The sequence below is a fragment of the Magnolia sinica genome, chromosome 18 (assembly GCF_029962835.1).
Source record: "Magnolia sinica isolate HGM2019 chromosome 18, MsV1, whole genome shotgun sequence".
Classification (NCBI taxonomy): domain Eukaryota; kingdom Viridiplantae; phylum Streptophyta; class Magnoliopsida; order Magnoliales; family Magnoliaceae; genus Magnolia; species Magnolia sinica.
The window spans coordinates 24,182,547-24,204,957 of record NC_080590.1 but is presented as its reverse complement, the minus strand read 5'-3'; the positions used below and the strand labels follow the sequence as shown (position 1 = coordinate 24,204,957).

The 22,411-nt window shown below is 41.0% G+C and overlaps 2 protein-coding genes across 2 annotated transcripts; both read left to right on the top strand.

Moving 5' to 3' along the window:
• The first annotated feature begins 1,612 nt into the window (after window positions 1-1,612).
• Window positions 1,613-2,521, top strand: LOC131232312 (disease resistance protein RGA2-like). Its single transcript, XM_058228549.1, has one exon. The coding sequence runs from the start codon at window positions 1,613-1,615 to the stop codon at window positions 2,519-2,521; it is 909 nt and encodes a 302-aa protein (XP_058084532.1).
• Window positions 2,522-2,595: 74 nt separating this feature from the next.
• Window positions 2,596-4,730, top strand: LOC131232311 (putative disease resistance protein RGA3). Its single transcript, XM_058228548.1, has 2 exons — window positions 2,596-2,860; window positions 2,959-4,730. Exons 1-2 carry the CDS (start codon window positions 2,596-2,598, stop codon window positions 4,728-4,730), a joined length of 2,037 nt encoding a protein of 678 aa, XP_058084531.1.
• The last annotated feature ends 17,681 nt before the right edge of the window (window positions 4,731-22,411 follow it).

The window sequence follows — 22,411 nt, the reverse complement described above, 5'->3', positions numbered from 1 at the left end:
AAAATAAGACAATGCAGTCATCTAAAATTTTAGGGAATGACCCTCGGTAGAGCACCAGTGTTGATCATTTTAGGGAATGACCATCGGCAGAGCACCTGGTGAATTAACTTTTAGGGTAAATACCCAGGGCAGAGTACCCGTGCCGATCCTTTCGGGAATGACCCTGGGCAGAGCACCCGTACCATGCCAATCCTTTCGGGAATGACCCTGAGCAGAGCACCCCATAAAAATAACATAATAGTCCTTTCAAGGTAGAGCACCCATAATATAAGTAAAAGCATTTAACAATAATTAAATAAATTTATTCCATATATTAGAAATCAAATAAATGCATTCTACATCACGTAAAACTAAAATCAAATTACTTAAATCAGCAATACGAAATAAATAATTAATGAAATGAAAGTATATAATAATGTAGTCTTTTCAATCGGAAAAATCACCTACCTGGTGTGTTGAGTGGAGGTTGAATGGCATAGTTTGGACGTTGCAGATTGGAGATAGATCCAATGGACAGTGAAGATTTTTCGATTTATAGGTTGGCTCGAAAACGAAAAGAGAATGGAGGAAAAATTGGAGAGGTTTCAATCTGCGTGGATTGCATTGTGGAAGCCTTCCAAATCCCTTACTGCAACAGAAGCTAGGTGGGTCCAACGAGATGTTTGTGAGAAATCCATTCCGTCCAACTACTTTGTCGGGTCGCAATAATGCATGATTCTAAAGGTAAGGCAAATTTGGAATTTAGGTGGGCCATAAGACTGGAAACAGTGGGGTTGAACGTTTGCCGTTAAAATCTTCTTGGGTTGATGGTGAGCGGTCTGGATTGTTTGGTGGGTTCTGCTGATGAAGAATGGTGAAAGAAGAAAGAGGAGAGTTTGAATGGGAGAGGAAATTGGGGAGAGAGGTTAGGTCGTGTGGTGAGGTGCACTAGCACGTCACTGCATTGTTTTTTTTTCTTTGTTTTTTTTAACGACGGTGGGCCCTGCAGAGAAGGCAATATAAATCCACTCCGTCCATTATTTTTGCTCGATCATACTAGGGCATGGGCCCAAAAATGAGGTCGATCCGAAGTTCCAGTGGGCCACACCATAAGAAACAGTGGGGAGTGAGATTACCACCATTAAAAGAAATGGGTTGTTACAGCAACACCCATGGCCCATCAAAGTTTTTTATCAAAGTAAAAATTCCCAATAAGAAGATTCAATATGTTTATTTGTTATCTAACCCATTGATATGGTTAATCAGAACCAGATGAAGAGAAAATACAAATATTAGATTGATCCAAAACTTTTGTGGCCTACAAAAAGCTTTTAATTATTGTTCATTACTTTTTCCAGTGGTGTGGTCCACCTGAGAATTGTATTTTCTTAAATTCTGGGATAACATCCTTAAATGAGCTGGGAAAAAAGGATAGGCAGTGTGGAAATGAAATATATTCATCAAGGTAGGCCCCAAATGGTAAGGGTAACACCCACTAAGCTATTAACCGGTAAACAGCTTTCACTGCTCTCTCTCTCTCTCTCTCTCTCTCTCTCTCTCTCTCCATTTCCTATTTCTAAACTTCTTTGAATCAAACTACTGCCTTCTTCCTATCAATACCAAAACAGAAAACATGGTTGATTTATTTGTTGATCCGTTGGTCTGGCTTGTAATAGAGAAATTGGGCAAAATTCTGCAAGATGAGGCGGTTTTGTTGGTGGGTGTCACCGACGATATCAAAAAGCTTTACCGTACCTTCACCTTGATCCAAGCTGTTCTTAAAGATGCTGAAACTCGGCGAGTGAAGGACGAAGCAGTGAAGATCTGGTTGCAGAATCTCAAAGATGTGGCCTATGATGTGGATGACATATTAGATGAATGGATGACAGAAGCTCTCATATCACAAGCACCCGATGAAGGTGATGAGTCCTGTTTCAGCAAGATGAAAGTAAGAAACTTCCTCTCGCCTATTACTTGCTTCAAACATGTAACGTTACGCCACAAAATTGGGAGTAGGATAAAGGAAGTGAGGGGTAGATTACATGATATCGCTGAAGAGAAGAATCAATTGGGTCTTAGAGCAGATAGTGGGGAGGGTGAGAGAGTGGTTAGTGAATTGATCAGGTGGGGTGAGAACAGAGAGCGAGAGACAAGCTCCTTAGTCAACCCACCGTCAGTGATTGGCAGAGATGGTGAAAAAAATGTAGTCATAGGCTTACTTCTGCAGGAGGTAACTGAGGTGCCCTTTGTCATTTCTATCGTTGGAATGGGGGGTTTGGGCAAGACCACCCTTGCTCAGCTCATCTACAATGATGAGAAAGTGGAGGGGCATTTTGACATGAAAATGTGGGTGTGTGTTTCTGAAGATTTTAATGTGAAACAGATTACGAAATCAATCATAAAATCTGCAAATGGGCCTAATTGTGATCATCTAGACCTGGACCCTTTGCAACATCTCCTCCGTGGTATATTGCAAGCAAAGCTATTCTTGCTGGTGCTTGATGACGTTTGGAGCAAAGACAGTGAAAATGGGAGAAGCTGAGACCTCCCTTCCAAGCAGGTTCACCTGGGAGTCGAATCATTGTAACCACTCGTTTGGAAGATGTTGCAGGCATCATGGGAAGCATTGATCACATGCACAAACTGACAGTCTTATCTGATGAGGATTGCTGGTTATTGTTCAGAAGTAAAGTGCTGGAGCATCGGAGTGAAGAAGAGTGTTCTGAGCTGGAAGAGATTGGAAGGCAAATCGTAAAGAAATGTGGTGGGGTGCCTCTCGCAGCAAAGACAATAGGGAGTGTCATGCAGTCGAGAAGGACTAGAAGCCAGTGGGAGCTTGTCTTGCGAAGCAAGATGTGGAACTCAGGCGATGTCTTTGAAGGCATTTTGCCAGCTTTGTACTAAGCTACTATGATTTGCCTCCTGCTCTGAAGCAGTGTTTTGCATATTGCTCCATCTTTCCAAAAGATTGGGTGATAGGGAAGGATGTGATAGTCAAGTTATGGGTGGCACAAGGTTTCATCTGCTCCATTAATGGAAGTGGAGACGTGGAGGAAATTGGCGAACTGTATTTTGATGATTTGCTAAGGCGCTCATTGCTCCAAGATGCAAAAATCAATAGTGATGGCAGCATAGAATATTGCAAGATGCATGATTTAGTTCATGATCTTGCGCAATATGTTGCAGGAAGTGACTGTTCTATGGTGGAGATTAGAAAGAAAGCCTCGTTAAACATAAATAATGACCGGCATTCTTTTTTAGTTGGCCATAATGAAGCTGATAAATTGGCTTCCATTTTGGTGACCCTGCATAAGGCCCACAAGTTGCGGACGTTGCTACTACAAGACTCAAGAATCTCCGAGGTGCCAGACAAGTTATTTCATCATTTGAGACGCCTAAGAGCATTGGACTTCAGTAGGACTGACATCAAGAAATTGCCTAAGACAGTAGGACAGTTGAAACACTTGAGATATCTTGATTTATCTCACACAGACATAGAGGAATTGCCAGAGGAATTAAGTAATTGCAGAAATTTACAGACCTTGAGACTCAATGGCTGTCAGAAGCTAAGAAAACTGCCTAGTGGGATGAGGAAAATGATTAGCCTGAGGCATCTAGAATTTGAAGACTCTAATGGTTTTAGCTACTTACCAGAGGGTATAGGGAGACTAACAGAGCTTCGGACGCTAACAAAGTTCATTGTGGGGGGTGACAACCAAGGATGTAAATGTGGTGAACTAAAACACCTCAATCATCTTCAAGGAAGTCTTCGAATTACCGGCTTGCAAAATGTCAGGAGCAGGGACGAAGCTAGTGAGGCAGAACTGCATGAGAAGCAGCACCTTCATGCTCTATCCTTGGAGTACAATGACGAAGATGGTGAACCATTGGATGATGAGGTGAAGAGGATGGACAACGTGCTCAAAAGCCTTCAGCCTCACACAAACTTGAAAGAGTTGGAAATATGGTATTACAAAGGTTCCATGCTTCCTAAGTGGATAGGGAATCCAATGTTAGTTAAGGTGAAACTCTGGCATTGTACACATTTGAAGTCTCTGCCAGAGTTGGGACAACTCAAAGCTCTCCAAACTCTGAATATTGAGAAATGTCCACAGTTGAAGTCTCTACCAAAGGAGTTGGGACAACTCAAAGCTCTTCAAACTCTGAAGATAGGGAGCTGTCCACAGTTGATGTCTCTACCAAAGGAGTTGGGACAACTGAAAGCCCTCCAAACTCTGCAAATCTCCCATTGTTCACAGTTGGAGTCTCTACCAGAGGAGTTGGGACAACTCAAAGCCCTCCAAACACTGTCAATCTATGATTGTCCACAGTTGAAGTCTCTGCCAGAGGAGTTGGGACAACTCAAAGCCCTCCAATCTCTGTCAATCTATGATTGTCGACTTCCGTCTCTGCCAGAGGAGTTGGGACAACTCAAAGCCCTCCAAACTCTGTGGATCTCCAATTGTCTACAGTTGAAGTCTCTACCAGAGGAGTTGGGACAACTCAATGCCCTCCAAACTCTGCAGATCTCCAATTGTCCACAGTTGAAGTCTCTACCAGAGGAGTTGGGACAACTCAAAGCCCTCCAAACTCTGTTTATCCATAATTGTCCAGAGTTGAGGTCTCTACCGGATCAGTTGCAACTCCTCACAATGCCTTATCTGTCCACTCTTAACAGAGCGTCGGCGAGATGGAGGAGAAGATCGTCACAAGATTGCCCACATCCCAAATATCTTCATTTATCCATCTGAATGATCCACTCCAATACGAGGAGAGGTGGAGAGGAAATCAACAACAGCTTTTCTTTGGGTTTTGTTTCAAGTAATTGTGTACTTTTTATTTATTTATTTTCTTTTTTCTTTTTCCATGGATTTACTTTTAATACATGTCAATCTATAATCTATCTAGGAAGACTAGTTTGCTGGGTTGCTTCCTTGTTTTTCTAGTAAACACAAGTTGTTTGTTTTGGAGGTCAGGTTCTTTGCCCCCCTCCATCTCCTGTAATTTTTCCTTTTTAATAAAGCTTGTATTGGTACTGTCCAACTTCACACACACACACACAACAAAAACAAAGACATAAAGAAAGATCATGTGACCAAGACTATATAGTGCCTTTTCTTAAAGGTCAGTTATATAAGAGCATGAGTTGGGCCTTATATATATTGGATGCTTATTTTCTCTTAAACGGTCACTTATTCTGACAAAGCTGGTCCAAAAAATGTGTCCAAACTTGAATACACTGACCATTCACCATCATGTTAAATGCTTAAATTTAGTAACAGTGTCCTAGCCCATTTGATGATCTGGCCTGAAATTTGTGATTGAGCTTGGACCATTAAGTAGAAATGAGCCTGGGCTCAGCTCAGAACAACAATCATCAAAGATCCTAGACAGTATCATGGCGAGCTCTCAGGCCTTTCTTGAAGCATTAACAGTCCTTACGAGGTAGACTGGTACGTGAAAGTGTTATAGGGCACCCAGTCTGGCCAAAAGTAGGATCCAATGTCGATGAGAGAAATGCTGCTGTAAAGTCCCCGTGAAATAAGATGTGATTAGTATGTTAATGGCTTCCAACCTATCCAGCATGTTTCCATAAAAAGAATCCGGATCCTATGCTTGCCACAAGCAGGAAAATCTTATTTGTTGCAATCTACTTGGGCTACATCATCATCACAGTACATTTAATGTAGCAATACTAACAACGTCAACGTCAGTGATGATGACATGGACCACTCACAATGCAGGAAAACAGGTTTTTTCTACTCATGGCAAGTAGATGATTCAGATTCCCATAGAAAGAAAAAAAAAAAAAGTTGTATTTCTTAAAACTTGGGCTCATCTAACAACCATCATGTAAGACACTACATGAATTTTGGAGTTTTTGGATTCATTTTCTATAGTGTGGTCCACATAATTATTGGTTAGGCTAGTTTTTCGGGGGCTACTGGAATGTTTATGTTCCATCCAACCTGTTGATACATTACAAAGACCTGGAAGAAGGGACCACACAAATATACGCTTAATCTAAAACTTTTGTAGCCCATTTTTAATGGTCAATTGCCATTGTTTCCTATGGTCGACCTGAGATTTGGAACTGCTTCGGTTTTTATATCATGCCCTATAATGACCTGTCAAAACTGGTGGAAGGATCAGATGTAAGGCACGAATTTGCGTCTGCAATCCCCATCCTGGTACACTTGCCATTGAATATGGGAAGCAGATTAGGTGCAGCCCTGCCTCACCCAACATAGTGCAGCTTTGACAGTGCGGCTGACCCTGATGTATGTATTGTATATCCATACTCTCGATCCATTTGTCCATATCATTTTAGGAAATTAGCCTAAAACAAAAACAAATCCAAATATCAAGTGGACCATATTATAGGAAATAATGGTGATTGAACACCCATTATTAAAAACTTCCTAAGGTCCACCATAATGTTTATTTACCATCCAACCTGTTGATAAGGTCACCCAGATCGGGATGAATAGAAAAAAAATATCATCTTGATAAAAAAAAATAACTTTTATGGTCCGCAAGAAGTATTCAATGATCAATCACTTTGTGGCGTGGTCCATCTAAGATTTTGGATCTGTCTCAGCTTTTGGATCATACAGGTGGGAATTGGGTAGTACCCTCACCAGTACCTAGCTAGGGACGGATGGTCCTGCCCACCATGATGTATGTGTTTTATCCACACCCACCATCCATTTTGAAATATATATATATATATATATATATATTAGATAATTAGCCCAAAAATGAGATAGATCGAATGCTCAAGGAGACCACACCACAGAAACAGTGGGCATTGAATGCCTACCACTGAAAACCTCTTAGGGGCCACAGAAATTTTGGATTAAGCTGATATTTATTTTGTCCTTTCATCTGGTTATGACCTTATGATCAGGTTGGATGCAAATAAACGTAACGGTGGGCCTTAAGAAGGTTTCAACCATGGGAGTCATTGTCACCATTCCTTCTATTAATGTTCTGCTTCATTCATTTTTTAACTTTCAAAATTGCAGGTTGGGCCCTGTGTAAAAACTCTGGGCTGGGCTCAAGCTAAACATTTTGCCCCATCATAGGCCCAGGCTGGATTTGGGCTTAGATTAAAAAATTATGCTGGGCTTGATTAGAGGTTGGCTTCGCCCTAACCCCGCCTGTCGACACCCTAGCTTTGATTTGCTTTATAAATTGTGGCCTACGTAATAAATGAACAGGGTTTTACACTGACTTTTATAATATAGAAGGTCAATGAAAGTAGAATGGTAGAATTATAGAGGACTCCACTCTTGGAAGAGGATTCTTTTTTGTTATTTTACATCCTGTAAACTACACATTATGTATAAGATCAACTCATGTGCCAACATGGCATATGTGCTTTAAATCCAAGCTGTACTCTGTATAACACCCTTGAGCAAAAATCAAGCTATTCTGCATATCAACAGGTAAAAATATTAGCCTAAAATGTCTTTTGTACAAGTTATATATATGTGTGTGTGTGTGTGTGGCACATGTGGCATCAACTTATATTAAGGAAATAAATTTTTAAAAGAGCAGCAAGTTAATTACATGCATGCTATGTCAAACATGTATGGCAACCAGCAAGTGGTTGGTTTGGGGAGAAGTAGACTCCTCTAGAGTCCCTGTGGAATAACCTTATGTTGTGTGTGATCACTCGAAGTCATGAATTGCATCCAAGTTTCTCAAGCAACTGGAGTTGGTCAAGTTGCGAGCCTAAGATCTAGGCTAGTCATTATTTGGATTTGAATTTCATCATTTGCATCATTACATCCTCTTCAATTCCCTTACTTTTTAGGCTTTCTCTATATGTATGTTGTGTGAGTTCTTATCATTCCAGAAACTTGAGACAACCTAGTTCTTTTTCTTTCCTTTAGTTTTTCTTGAATATGAGTTGTAGGGTAGAGTGTCTGAGGTAAGATATAGAGTAAACTCGTGCCTATCACAAATGGACCCGACGAAGTTCAAAAAGAAATCAACAAAATTTCAGCATAGTCAAGGTGTGCCATGTTAGGTGAGGCAACTTGATCTAACTTTTGTGGCTCCCAAAGGAGTTTTTAGTGTTAGGAGTTCAATACCTACTACCTGGTCCACCTAAGATCTTGGAAATACCTCAGTCTTAGGACCATGTCCTAGAATGAATAGGCAAATTGGATGGATGGTACATATATCGAGGTGGGCCCCACAATTAGGGCCTTTGGGACCCACCATGACGAGTGTGTTTTATCCACGCCGTCCATCCATTCTAATAATCTATTTTAGAGCACACGATCACAACAGAGGCAGATTGAAGGCTTGAGTGGACCACACCATAGAAGTAGTGGTGACAATGATGTCCACCATTGAAACCTTCATATGGCCCATCGTGATGTTGATTTGCCATCCAACCTGTTCATAAGGTTGGACAGACTTAGATAAAGATAAAAATTAAATATCAGCTTGATTCAACAATTTGCCCAGAAGAGGTTTTCAACTATAGTAGCTCCATCCCCACCATTTCCTACGGTGTGGTCCACTCAATGTTTAGATCTGCTTCATTTATAGGCATAGGACTTTTAACTTTGATTTCTTAGCAACCGAGGCAAAAAGGAGGACATTTAACCTTAGTTACCTAGCAACTGAGGCAAAATAACAGTGAAATAGTGGGCTTTTAGCATCAGTTCTGTAGCATCCGAGGTGAAAGAGCGGACTTTTACCCTTAGTTCCCTAGCAACCGAGGAAAAAAGTAAAATTTTAGACTCAGCAGCCGAGGCTATAAGACATCTTTAGCTTCAATTTTTTGAACTGAGGCTAAAAAGCAATGGCTAAAGGCCCATTTTCTCGAAGTAGATACACTGGAAGGGCCCGTATTGGAGTTAGATTATGTTCTCAAGTATTTCTCTAATTATGTTTCTATTGGTGTAATCATCGACTAGGGTCTTGTCGGCAATCTCACTCTTATACGACTTGAGATTCTCTCCGAATGTTGTTATTTCGAGCTTGAGGTCGATATTCGTGGTTGAGATTAGTATCTGACCTTTGAGGTCATCATTTAAGGTCGAGGTCGTTGTTCGAGGTTAAGGTCGAGGTCGGTAGTTGTAGTCGATATCTGTAGGTCTGTTGATGAGTTTTATTTCCAAATCGATTTAACTTTTTCAGTTCAGTCATTGAATCTTCTTGCTCAGCTCATCTTCTCTAGCATTTTGGTATTCCAGAGAGTCTGTTCCAAGTGCCTTTTCGCCACGTGTCTCATACATCATTTCATCTCGATTTTACTTATAATAGTTGTCCCCTACTTTCGAGCTCTATGTTCATAAGCTTGGTAAGTAAGCAGATTTGAACTAGTGTATGGGTTGGGCTCGGGTAAGATGTATCGGGTTTGGTCTTAGGCTTGGACTATACAAACACCAACCTAATAAAACTTGGGTCAAGCTCATGTTAAGGTATCCAACCTGAACCCAATCAATATATGCGTTACTTATAAATTATAATTGAGTGTGAACCGTCTGTGTTGAAGGCACGAGACATTCCAGTGCCGTCAGGTTTCATTGGTCGATGCCATTTCTGATGACTCAAGCTAACAAGATACGCCGGATTTCTCTCTCCCAAATAGATTGTGTGCTACACAATACGACTTTTGAAGGAATAGTTGTCCTATATTTTAGCTTGTTTGTTTAGAAAAAAAATGAAATTCTTTACTATAAATAACTACATATATAATTAATAAAATTATAGGTAAAAAAATAAAAAATAATTCATAAAATTATAGGTACAAAAAATTCAAAAAAAAAAGTCACATATTGAAAATATAATAATCTAATCATGAAAATATACAGGTCTTGGATTTTTTTATTTTTTTATTTTTTTTGCACATGCACACACACTCACACCTTAGTGGAATTTAACCACCTAAGGGCACCTAAACCCTTGGCCGGGCGTTGAAACTCATGAGAGTCTACTACCACAGCAAGAGTAAGGATCCTCGTTGATCTACCTCAATTTTGGACTTAAATCCTTAAATGATAGGAAAATTGGACCACCGGTGTGGATAAGACCCATACATGACAGTGGCCACTCAAAACTCATGTCTGTTCCCAGCTGGAGACGAGCGGGGTAAGAGGCAATCGGTGTTCGTCGCCGCCGTACCTTGAAGTGCCACTAGCTGACGACTGGAACCAGTTATGTGGCTGCAACTCTGATAGTAGGCCCTACTTGGATGCATGCATTGTATATCTATGCGGCCCATGTGCTTTGTGAGTTTATTTTAGGCCTGTCCCAAAATTGAAGTAAATACAAATTTCAGGTGGACCACAAAAAAAATAGTAGTTGTTAAATACCCACCATTAAAAACTTCCTAAGGTCCATCAGGTCCAATAGACTTGATGAAAAGAAATATTATATATATATATATATATATATATATATATATATCATCCAAAACTTTGGTAGCGCACAAAGGTTTTTAATGGTTAATAACCACTATTTCCTGTGGTGTAGTACACCTTAAATTTGTATATGCTTCATTTTTGGGACCAAGGTCTAAAATAAACTCGTAGAGACGATCGGCCGTGAGGATATACAATGTATCCATCGAGGTGGGGCCTAGGTCAGCGTCACACCCACCTCGCTGGGGTAGCGGATTGGTACTCCCCTGCCACAAGCCCGGTGGCCGATGGTCGGTGCTACATGGGCCCCACCATGATGTATGTGTTTCATCCATCCGTTCATCCATTTTTATAGATCATTTTTAGGGCTTGATTCCAAAAATGAGAGGGTTATAAATTTCAGGTGGACCACACCACAGGAAAACTATATTGATTAGATATCCACCATGAAAATCCTCCTAAGGCACACTGTACTGTTTATTTGACATCCAATATGTTAATTAGGTCATACAAGCCCAGACGAATGGAAAAAACAAAGATAATCTTAATCCAAAACTTTTATGGCCTCCAGAAAGTTTTTAATGGTCTATGCTCATTCAATACTGTTTCCTAAAATGTGTCCCACTTGAGAGTGGGATATATCTCATTTTTTTGGTTTCATACCATAAAATGAGGCCACGTAGCACCGACCACCAGCAATTGGCTCATTGCAGGGGATCCGTTTCCCATCGTTGGCTCATGGTCTTGTAAAATCGCCCTCAGTCCGTGCGTGCTTTACCATAGCTAATCAGTATGCAACACGTCCCGTGGGCAGACCGCATCTCAGTGCCGCGTGGGTCCCATAATGTTTGGGGTGTTAGGGACGCTGATTTCGTGGTAAAGCATTTCGCATGAAGTTCCTGAGCAAACTTAGGTGGCGCACCTCGATGTTCGTGAGAAACCCATTCTATCCATCCGTATTTTGAAATCATTCTGGAATATAAAGATGAAAATGACCTGGATTCAATGCTTAAGTGGGCCCAAATGTGAGGATTGAAACACGCCTCACCGACTAGGCAATACCCCTGCCTCACCTAATCGGAAGCTGATTGGGTCTCTCCCCTATTACCATAATCCGTCCAGGTAGGTAGGGATATGTGGAGCTCACCATGATGTATGTATTTTACCCACCTTGTCTATCTATTTTGCTGAATCATTTTAAGCTATGAATTAAAAAAATGTTGCAGATCCAAGACACGAGTGAACCCAACAGTGGAAATTGAATGGCTACATTTAAAAACTTCTTGAGAGCTGCATAAGTTTGGAATCAACCTTGTATTTGTGTTTTCTCTTCATCCATATGTATATGACCCCATGAATTGGTTGGATGGCAATTAAACATTATGGTGGACTCTGGGAAGGTTTCAACGTCGGGTGTGGATTTGCCTCAGCTTCTGGATCATACAGCTGAGGATTGAGTACTACCTTCACCACGACCTAGATAGAGATGGATGGTCGTGCCCCCACCATGATGTATGTGTTTTATCCTCACTCTCCATTCATTTTGAAAAATTATTTTAGATAATGAGCCCAAAAATGAGACATCGAATGCTCAAGCACACTACACCACACACGTAAACATTTGGGATTGAATGCCTACCCCTGAGAACCTCTTAGGGGCTACAGAAATTTTGGAATAATCTAATATTTATTTTTTCCCTTCATCTAGGCATGACCTTATAATCAGGTTGGATGCAAATAAACATCATGGTGGGCCATAGGAAGGTTTCAACAATGGGGCCATTGTCACCATTCCTTACTAGTGTGGTCTACTCAAGCTTTTTATCTGCTGCATTTTTGGGCTCATGTCCTAAAATGAGCTTTCAAAATAGATGAACAACTTAGATAAAATATATACATCACATTGGGCACCCTAGATCCCGTGATAGGATCTTCCATCTCTAGCTAAGTCCCGATGGGAGTAGTACCAAGTTTGCCTCTAACTGTTGACATTTCTATTCCCAATGTTTTGTTAGTGTGTCCCACCTTAATTTTGGATCTTCCTGATTTTTAGAATCCTACCCTATTGCTGTCTTTAAAAATAGATGTACGAAGTGGATTTGTCACAGTCATTTATGTAGACCCCACACCGCCCCGGCCACAGAAATATGTCTATGCATGTGTTCATCCTCATCTCTCTCTTGATGCGTCCAAACCTTCCAAACCCTAATTTCTCTCCCTCTTCCTCTCTTGATCTCCTTCTCCCTCTCACTTCGGGGATAGAAATATGTTACCCAATCTATTTTGTTTGGATTATAATTGCATACTCAACAAATCGCGATTGCTTTTGAACATTTGTGGCCCCACTTGAGGTTTCAATGGAGGTCGTTTAATCCTTGTTGTTTTCTCTAAGGGGTCATTTAGATGCTTACAAAGTCCTTAAGTTGTAAAGGCTTTACATGCTATGAACAAATTACAGCTGTTGTTGCTTAAATTTGAATCAACATGTTCCACCTTCTAACTCCTGTGAGCCGCTAGGTACCTGTAATTTAAAGAGAAAAAGGAGACACTAGGGCGGCGGTTGTAGCCGGAGACCCTCCGATGCCTGGGTTAGGTGTATGGACTTACTGTAGGTGTAGTAGAATTGAGATAGTTGCATGTGCATTCCCCTTGAATAAGGTGATGTATTTATACGTGCTCTTAGGCGACTTCCGTATTCGAGAGTCAATCTATAAGATACGCTGGAGGGGCTCGTATTGGAGTCATATTATATTCTCAAGTATTTCTTCAATTATGTCTCTATTGGTGTGAATCTCGGTTAGGATCTCGTTGGGCAGTCCCGCTCCTATACGGTGCAAGATTCTATCCGGATATTGATATTCCGAGCTTAAAATCGACATTCGAGGTCAAGGTCAGCATCTGACATTAAGGTCATCATTCAAGGTCAAGGTCATTGTCCAAGGCTAAGGTCGTTGTTAAATGTTAAGGTTAATGTCGATACTTGTAGTCAAGATCTCTAAGTCTGTTAATGAGTTTTATTTCCAAACTGTTTTAACTTTTTCAGTTTGGTCATTAAGTCTTCTTGCTTAGCTAATCTTTTCTAGCATTTTGGTAGTTCAGAGAGTCTTTTCTGATTGCCTTTTCATCATGTGTCTCATATATCATGTCATCTTGATTTTACCCATAATAGTTGTCCCCTACTTTTGAGTTATATGTTCATGAGCTTGGGAAGAAAGCAGACTTGAACTGACGTATGGGTTGGGCTTGGGCAGGATGTATCGGGTTCGATCTCGGGCTTGGGCTATAAAAACACCAACTCGATAAAACTTAGGTCGGACTCAAGTTGAGGTACCCAACCTGAACCCGATCGATATATAAGTTACTTATAAATTATAATTAAGTGCAGGTCGTCTATGTTGAAGCCACGAGAAATTCCAGTGCCGTTAGGTTTCATTGGTCCACACCATTTCCTATGACTTAAGCTAATAGATCTCAAGATTTCTCTCCCAAATAGATTGTGCGCTACACAATACGACTTTTAAGGGAATAGTTGTCCTATATTTTAACTTGTTTGTTTCGAAAAAATGAAATTCTTTACTATAAATAACTCCATTTATAATTAATAAAATTATAAATACAATAAATAAGATGTGCATTGAAAATATAATAAACTAATGTAATAACAAAAATATTAGCATGTATCAACCTAACTGACACAACCGAGCCCACTTAAGCTAGGCTTGGGTTGATAATTCCTAACCCAAGGTTGGGTTGCGTTGGGTTGGACTGAGGTGGGTTAAGGTTGAGGCATAGGAACCTTGGGTTGAGCTAGGGTTGAGCATCAACCTGGCCCAACCCACCCAACTTTCAGCCCTAATCCAACCTATTTATGAAGTTACATGGACATGGACAAAGAGAAAACACAAATATCAGCTTCATCCAAAAATATTATGCGCCCTCCGGAAGTTTCCAACCGTAGGAGTTTAATCCCCATTGTATAGCCCACGTCTGTCTTGGATCTACTTCAATTTTAGGCTTATGTCCTCAATTGATATGAAAAAATGGATGAAGAGTGTGAATAAGACCCATTCATCACGGTGGCCACTCAAAGCTCCTGCCCTATTTTTTCAGGTCGACCACACCACAAAAAACAATAATTGTTGAATGCCCACCATTAAAAACTTCCTAAGGTCCTGTCTTGGATCTACTTCAATTTTAGGCTTATGTCCTCAATTGATATGAAAAAATAGATGAAGAGTTTGCATAAGACCCATACATCATAGTGGCCACTCAAAGCTCCTGTCCTATTTTTTCAGGTGGACCACACCACAAAAAACAATAATTGTTGAATGCCCACCATTAAAAACTTCCTAAGGTCCATCAGGTCCAATAGACTTGGATAAAATGAGAAAAAACAAATATCAGCTTTATCCAAAACTTCTGTGGCCCACAAAAGTTTTTAGTAGTTAATAACCACTGTTTCTGTAGTGTCCAAGACCTTAGATTTAGATATGCTTCATTCCTGTGTCCCTAGCTCCGTCTGGATATTCAATGCATACATCACCTACCCACGTCGCTGGTCAAGTCGCCCTTAGTTTCAATGCCGCGTGGGTCCCATCAGGTAGACCGCGTCTCAATGCCGCGTGGGTCCCGTCGGACGTAGGCCTCACACAATTGGCGTACCGACCTAACTTCGTCGCATTTTCACAGTGCATTATAGCGGATAAAAATTACGTAGGTCTTAGGAAGTTTTTAATAATGGCCACTGTTTTCAATGCCATGGTCCACTTGAGATTTAGATACATTTCATTTTTTGGGACTAAAATGAAGTGGAGAAAGTGATGGACGGCGTCGAAACAACGCATGCATCAAGGTGGGCCACACGGTTAGGGCAACACCCATGGCTAACACCTGATGCGCCATGGAAAAACAGTTTCCTCACTTGATTTACATCTCTCTTTTATATAGCCCACCAGAGTTTTAGATCAGAGTTAAAATTGGTCCCTTGAGGTTTCATGGGATTCCGTATCACATAGACCGTTCGGATTAAATGCCCATGACACGTGTACAAAGTTGCGCGCATGCACAGGTGCACAGGTGAACATGCATCTATTTATTAATACTCAATTCAGGGCCTTAAAGTTAAACAGCGTGTTTTAAATTCTGACATAATAATAATAATAATAATAATAATAAGGCCCTCTCCCTGTCAGGACTATCAATGGGCCCGGCTAGCCTGTAGAGCTTTAGGACCTGGCGTAAGGCTGGATTTGGGCCCAAGGGGCAGGCACAGGCTTAAAATTGAAGTCTGTTTTTCCAACAGGTCGGGCTTGGACCTGTAAATGTTAGCCCAGCCCAGCCCAGCCCATTAGAGTACCGAAATGGTTTGCAACGCTAGTCTTATAGGATAAAACGGGTGCGGATTAAGTGAGTCCCCCACCTCATCCACGACCGCGCGGCTCTTACTGTGGGGTTACTGTAGGGCCCACCTTGATGTATGTATTATTATGTATTCACCGCCGTCCATCTGTTTTTGCTTATCATTTTAAGGCATTATCCCAAAAATGAAGTAGATCCAATTATCAGGTGGACCATAACATAAAAGACAGTGGTGATTGACCATTAATGGGCCACAAAAGTTTTGGATCAAGCTGATACTTGTTTTTCCCCTTCATCTAAGTTTATGTGACCTTATCAACGGATTGGGTGGTAAATAAACACTACAGAAACATTAAGATGCGCCCTAAAAAAAAATTAATGATCATAGGACGGTTAATCACCACTATTTCTTATGGTATGGTCCACCTAATAATTAGATATATTTATTTTTTGGATATTGCCCTAAAATGATTTGGTAAAACAGATGGACAATCATGTATACATAATATATACATCGAGGGGGGCCCCATGGTGACCCGATGGTAAGGGCCACACCGTCTTGGGTGAGGCCGGGGTCTCTCCTAATCCGCTTCCGTTTTAAGCTATAAGACTAGTGTTGCAAACCATTTCGGTTCTCTTTTTTCCTCCGAAAACACCTCCCGAAGGCGGATTGCGTCCAGTCTCCTGTAAGAATGGGCAAGAGCTTTGACTGGCTACAGTGATATATGGGTTTTATCCACACTGTCCATCCATTTTTACGTATCATTTTATGACATAAGACCAAAATTTAGGCAGATCCCAGGCTCAAGTGGATCACATCACGGGAAGCACCGGTGATAATGATTCTCACCATTGAAACTTTCCTATAGCCCACCATGATGTTTATTTGCCATCCAACTTATTTATATAATCCGCATCCCACCTCCACGGGGAATGCTTTTCGGGGCACCATGTTGTGTAGCTAGAGTTACACATGAGTCGAGCTTGGCACAACTTGACTCGGCTCAACCAATAGTTGACCCTAGATCGAACTCAGCTCGGCTCGGTCCTCGAGCTTGATTGGCCAGCTTGGCTCGGTTTGATAGGCAGCTTAGGCCAATTCGACCCTATGCATCATTTTCTCAAACACATGAGGTGCACCTTCAATCTCTCACAGTTTGCAAAATAGCAGCATCACTTTATGAGTATTTTATCAAACACTTAGCAAGCTACATAAAAATGAAGATCCAAGGGTAATTTTATCATGTAATGTTTTTTTAAAAAAAAATGCAGTGATTTGTTTCATATCAATACCTTCCTCGCCACCACCAATCCCACGGATAATGCATTCACCCGAAACAACACTTCATTGAGTCATTTCATCAAACACTTGGTGAGCAACACCAATATCAAAATAATCAAGTCATCAAACTAGTTCGATCCGAATTCGATTTGAGTTAAGGTTCGTTCCTAGCTGATTCAAGCTCAACCAAGCCCGAACTCGGCTCGAAATTTTCTCAAGCTCCAAAAATCAGCTCAAATTGGCACAAACTCAATTTCAAACCGAGTGGAATCAAGCTTTTTTGAGTCGAGTAGAGCGAATTAATTACAGCTCTATGTGCAGCTAAAATCCAGTCCATCCATCAGTTGCAATCATCGATGCTAAGATATGGGACCAAAAATCAAAACTGAGGTGTGCCCCACCACAAGGAACAATGAGGATTGGACACGGACCATAATTTTGTACAAGGTGTGACCAATTTATATATCTTTCATCAAACATGTTCATTGGGTGTGACCTCCAACGATAGAACGGACGACACGGAAGTAAGCAGGATCCAAAGCATGGTCCTATTTTTTCTGAGAACTTTGCGACTATACGACCCATTTATGGCCCATTTAGGAAACTACGCCCACCTCATTTTCCTTTGCGAGAATATGCCCGAGCTATACGGAAGGCTTGCCAAAGGTCGAAAATGCCCCTGCTCGTTCCTTCAAGCGGATATGTGGCGCTCGAAGACAAGCGCTGACACTCCTCGAACTCCGAGTTGTACGAACGGTTCAAAAGATATCAGAGTTACATGGGCCCCACAGTTACGCATTTATTATATCCACAACGTTCATCCATGGTTTGAGATCATTTCGGAGCATTATCAAAAAAAAAAAAATTCCTATCCAAAGATCAACTGGACCACATCACAAAGAGTAACGGGAAAATTGATTTTAACCGTTAAAAATTTTGTAGGGCCCACCATAACATTTATTTTCCATCCAATATATTCATAATGTCATAAAGACCTGGATGAAGAAGAAAAACAAATTTTGTAATGGTCCAAAACTTCTGGGACCCTAAAAGGGTTTCAATGGTAGACGTTCAATCTTCCACTGCCTTTTACAGTGTGGTCCACTTGATAACTAAATCTGTCTTATTTTTCTTCCCAAGCGTTAGTACGAGTTCGCCAAATAAATGGACGGTTTGGATATAACACATACCTCATAAAAGGACCCACAAAGGCGGTGGGGATTACAACAGGGAAAAAAAAAGAGCTGGTATCTTTGACTATGGATTATAACCGTAGCGATAGCCGCAGCCAATGCTTTTTCAATTTGTCCTCTACTATACATCGAAGGTCTTTCGATATATACTTCGATATATTGAATGTCTTTCGATTAATCGGAAAAGGTCCAAAACTGTCCAGCAACTTTGAATAAAAAATCCTGAAATTTTCGATTAATCGAAGTGTATTCGATATGTATCGAAGATATAGCTACAGATTATAGCTGTAGCCATAACTATAGTCCGTAAAAGTCTATGCAAATTTTTTTATTTTTTATTTTTTAGTTTTTATTTTTTACATGGAGAACTTTATTCTACCTACAATTTTCTCTAATACATATTTATATAAATATGTATATATAAGCATATAAAAAAAAAATTCTCCCTTTTTTTCATTTATTTCTCTATTCATTCAACAAGAATATTTTATAAACCAAAATTAGTTACTTAATGTACCCTATATGATTTTGGGGTAGGAGAAGATACTTTAGCCAACTAACCTAGTTATTTTCTAAGATTCCATCAGGTCGATGGTCGAAAATCCATTCATTTTGTGTGGTCATTTCCAGCATTTACGTCAATTCCTCCCTTCACGACAATTCCATGCATTTCAACGGTCATCCCAAACTATTTCGTGTCGATTCACGGTCGTTAAGCATTTCACCGTCAATTCCCTTCACTTCACGTGATCAATTCATGCATTTGCACGGTCACCAGAACATTTCATGCATTCACGGTCGTTTGAGATTCGCGACAATTCCTTGATTCACGTGATCATTTGCGAATTTCGCCTCAAATCGCTTCATGAACCATGATCATTTGAAGCGATTTGACCGCGAAATGCATGCAACTGACTTTGAAGGGAAGGGAACTGACCGCGAAATGCCTCTAAACGACTGTGAAACAACACGAAATTGTTTGGGACGACCGTCAAATGCAGGGGAATGATCATGGTTTGAAGCGATTTGAGCGCGAAATGCATGCAAATGACCGTGAAGTGAAGGGAATTGACCGCGAAATGCCTCGAAACGACCGTGAATCAACACGAAATTGTTTGGGACGACCGTGAAATGCATGGGAATGATCATGGTTTGAAGCGATTTGAGCGCGAAATGCATGCAAATGATCGTGAAGTGAAGGGAATTGACCGCGAAATGCCTCGAAACGACCGTGAATCAACACGGAATTGTTTGGGACGACCGTGAAATGCATGGGAATGATCATGGTTTGAAGCGATTTGACCGCGAAATGCATGCAAATGACCGTGAAGTGAAGGGAATTGACCGCGAAATGCCTCGAAACGACCGTGAATCAACACGGAATTGTTTGGGACGACCGTGAAATGCATGGGAATGATCATGGTTTGAAGCGAATTGATCGCGAAATGCATGCAAATGACCGTGAAGTGAAGGGAATTGACCGCGAAATGCCTCGAAACGACCGTGAATCAACACGGAATTGTTTGGGATGACAGGGAAATGCATGGGAATGATCATGGTTTGAAGCGAATTGACCGCGAAATGCATGCAACTGACCGTGGAGTGAAGGGAATTGACCGCGAAATGTCTCGAAACGACCGTGAATCAACACGGAATTGTTTGGAATGACCGCGAAATGCATGGGAATAATCATGGTTTGAAGCGAATTGAGCGCGAAATGCATGTAAATGACTGTGGAGTGAAGCGAATTGACCGCGAAATGCCTCAAAACGACCGTGAATCAACACGGAATTGTTTGGGACGACCGTGAAGTGCATGGGAATGATCATGGTTTGAAGCGAATTGACCGCGAAATGCATGCAACTGACCGTGAAGTGAGGCGAATTGATCGCGAAATGCCTCGAAACGACCGTGAATCAACACGGAATTGTTTGGGATGACAGTGAAATGCATGGGAATGATCATGGTTTGAAGCGAATTGACCGCGAAATGCATGCAACTGACCGTGGAGTGAAGCGAATTGACCGCGAAATGCCTCGAAACGACCGTGAATCAACACGGAATTGTTTGAGATAACAGGGAAATGCATGAGAATGATCATGGTTTGAAGCGAATTGACCGCAAAATGCATGCAACTGATCGTGGAGTGAAGGGAATTGACCGCGAAATGCCTCGAAACAACCGTGAATCAACACGAAATTGTTTGGAATGACCGCGAAATGCATGGGAATGATCATGGTTTGAAGCGATTTGACCGCGAAATGCATGTAAATGACCGTGGAGTGAAGCGAATTGACTGCGAAATGCCTCGAAACGACCGTGAATCAACATGGAATTGTTTGGGATGACCGCGAAATGCATGGGAATGATCATGGTTTGAAGCGATTTGACCGCGAAATGCATGCAACTGACCGTGGAGTGAAGCGAATTGACCGCGAAATGCCTCGAAACGACCGTGAATCAACACGGAATTGTTTGGGATAACAGGGAAATGCATGGGAATGATCATGGTTTGAAGCGAATTGACCGCGAAATGCATGCAACTGACCGTGGAGTGAAGGGAATTGACCGCGAAATGCCTCGAAACGACCGTGAATCAACACGGAATTGTTTGGAATGAACGCGAAATGCATGAGAATGATCATGGTTTGAAGCGTATTGACCGCGAAATGCATGTAAATGACTGTGGAGTGAAGCGAATTGACCGCGAAATGCCTCGAAACGACCGTGAATCAACACGAAATTGTTTGGGATGACCGCGAAATGCATGAGAATGATCATGGTTTGAAGCGATTTGACCGCGAAATGCATGCAAATGACCGTGGAGTGAAGGGAATTGACCGCGAAATGCCTCGAAACGACCGTGAATCAACACAGAATTGTTTGGGATGACTGTGAAATGCATAGGAATGATCATGGTTTGAAGCGATTTGACCGCAAAATGCATGCAAATGACCATGCAACTTAAGAGACTAGAAGAAGCACACTATGAACACAACTTGGAAAACATGGAGTGTGTACCGACATGGGTGTGTACTAACAAGCTAACCTAAAAAAGTAAAACAAAAAAAATATATAAAAAAAATAAAAAACACATTAGAAAAAAAACAGAAAAATTACACTTCGATATATCGAATAGAACACGATATATCGAAACTCTTCGATATAATCGAAACCTAATCGATTAATCGTAGAGTAAGTTGTCGATTATATCGAAATCTAGTCGATATAATATTAGTAAGTCATCCTTACAACCGACCGATATATCGACTATTATTCGATTGATCGAAAATAGTCACACACTGTCCAGCGACAAAATACTTTTTAAATTGTATTATCGATATAATCGAGTAGATGTCGATATATCGAGGTATCGATATATCGACTAGATTTCGATATATCGAAAATTGTCAGAAAATGTCCAGCGTCGAACTGCTTTTTTAGTGCAATTTTTCTATTTTTTTCTAGTGTGTTTTTTTTATTTTTTTTATATATATTTTTTTGTTTTACTTTTTTAGGTTAGCTTGTTAGTACACGCCCATGTCGGTACACACTCCATGTTTTCCAAGTTGTGTTCATAGTGTGCTTCTTCTAATCTCTTAAGTTGTATGGTCATTTGCATGCATTTTGCGGTCAAATCGCTTCAAACCATGATCATTCCCATGCATTTCACAGTCATCCAAACAATCTCGTGTTGATTCACGGTCGTTTCGAGGCATTTCACAGTCAATACCCTTCACTTCACGGTCATTTACATGCATTTTGCGGTCAAATCGCTTCAAACCATGATCATTCCCATGCTTTTCACAGTCATCCCAAACAATTCCGTGTTGATTCACGGTCGTTTCGAGGCATTTCGCGGCCAATACCCTTCACTTTATGGTCATTTGCATGCATTTCGCCAAATCGCTTCAAACCATGATCATTCCCATGCATTTCGCGTCATCCCAAATAATTCCGTGTTGATTCACTTGCTTTCGAGGCATTTCCAGCAATTTCCTTCACTCCACTGGCCACAGATGCATTTCGCGATCAATTTGCTTCAAACCATGATCATTCCCATGCACTTCACTTCGTCCCAAACAATTCCGTGTTGATTCACGTCGTTTCAAGGCATTTCGCACAATTCGCTTCACTCCACGGTCATTTACATGCATTTCGCCAATTCGCTTCAAACCATGATCATTCCCATACATTTCGCGGTCATTCCA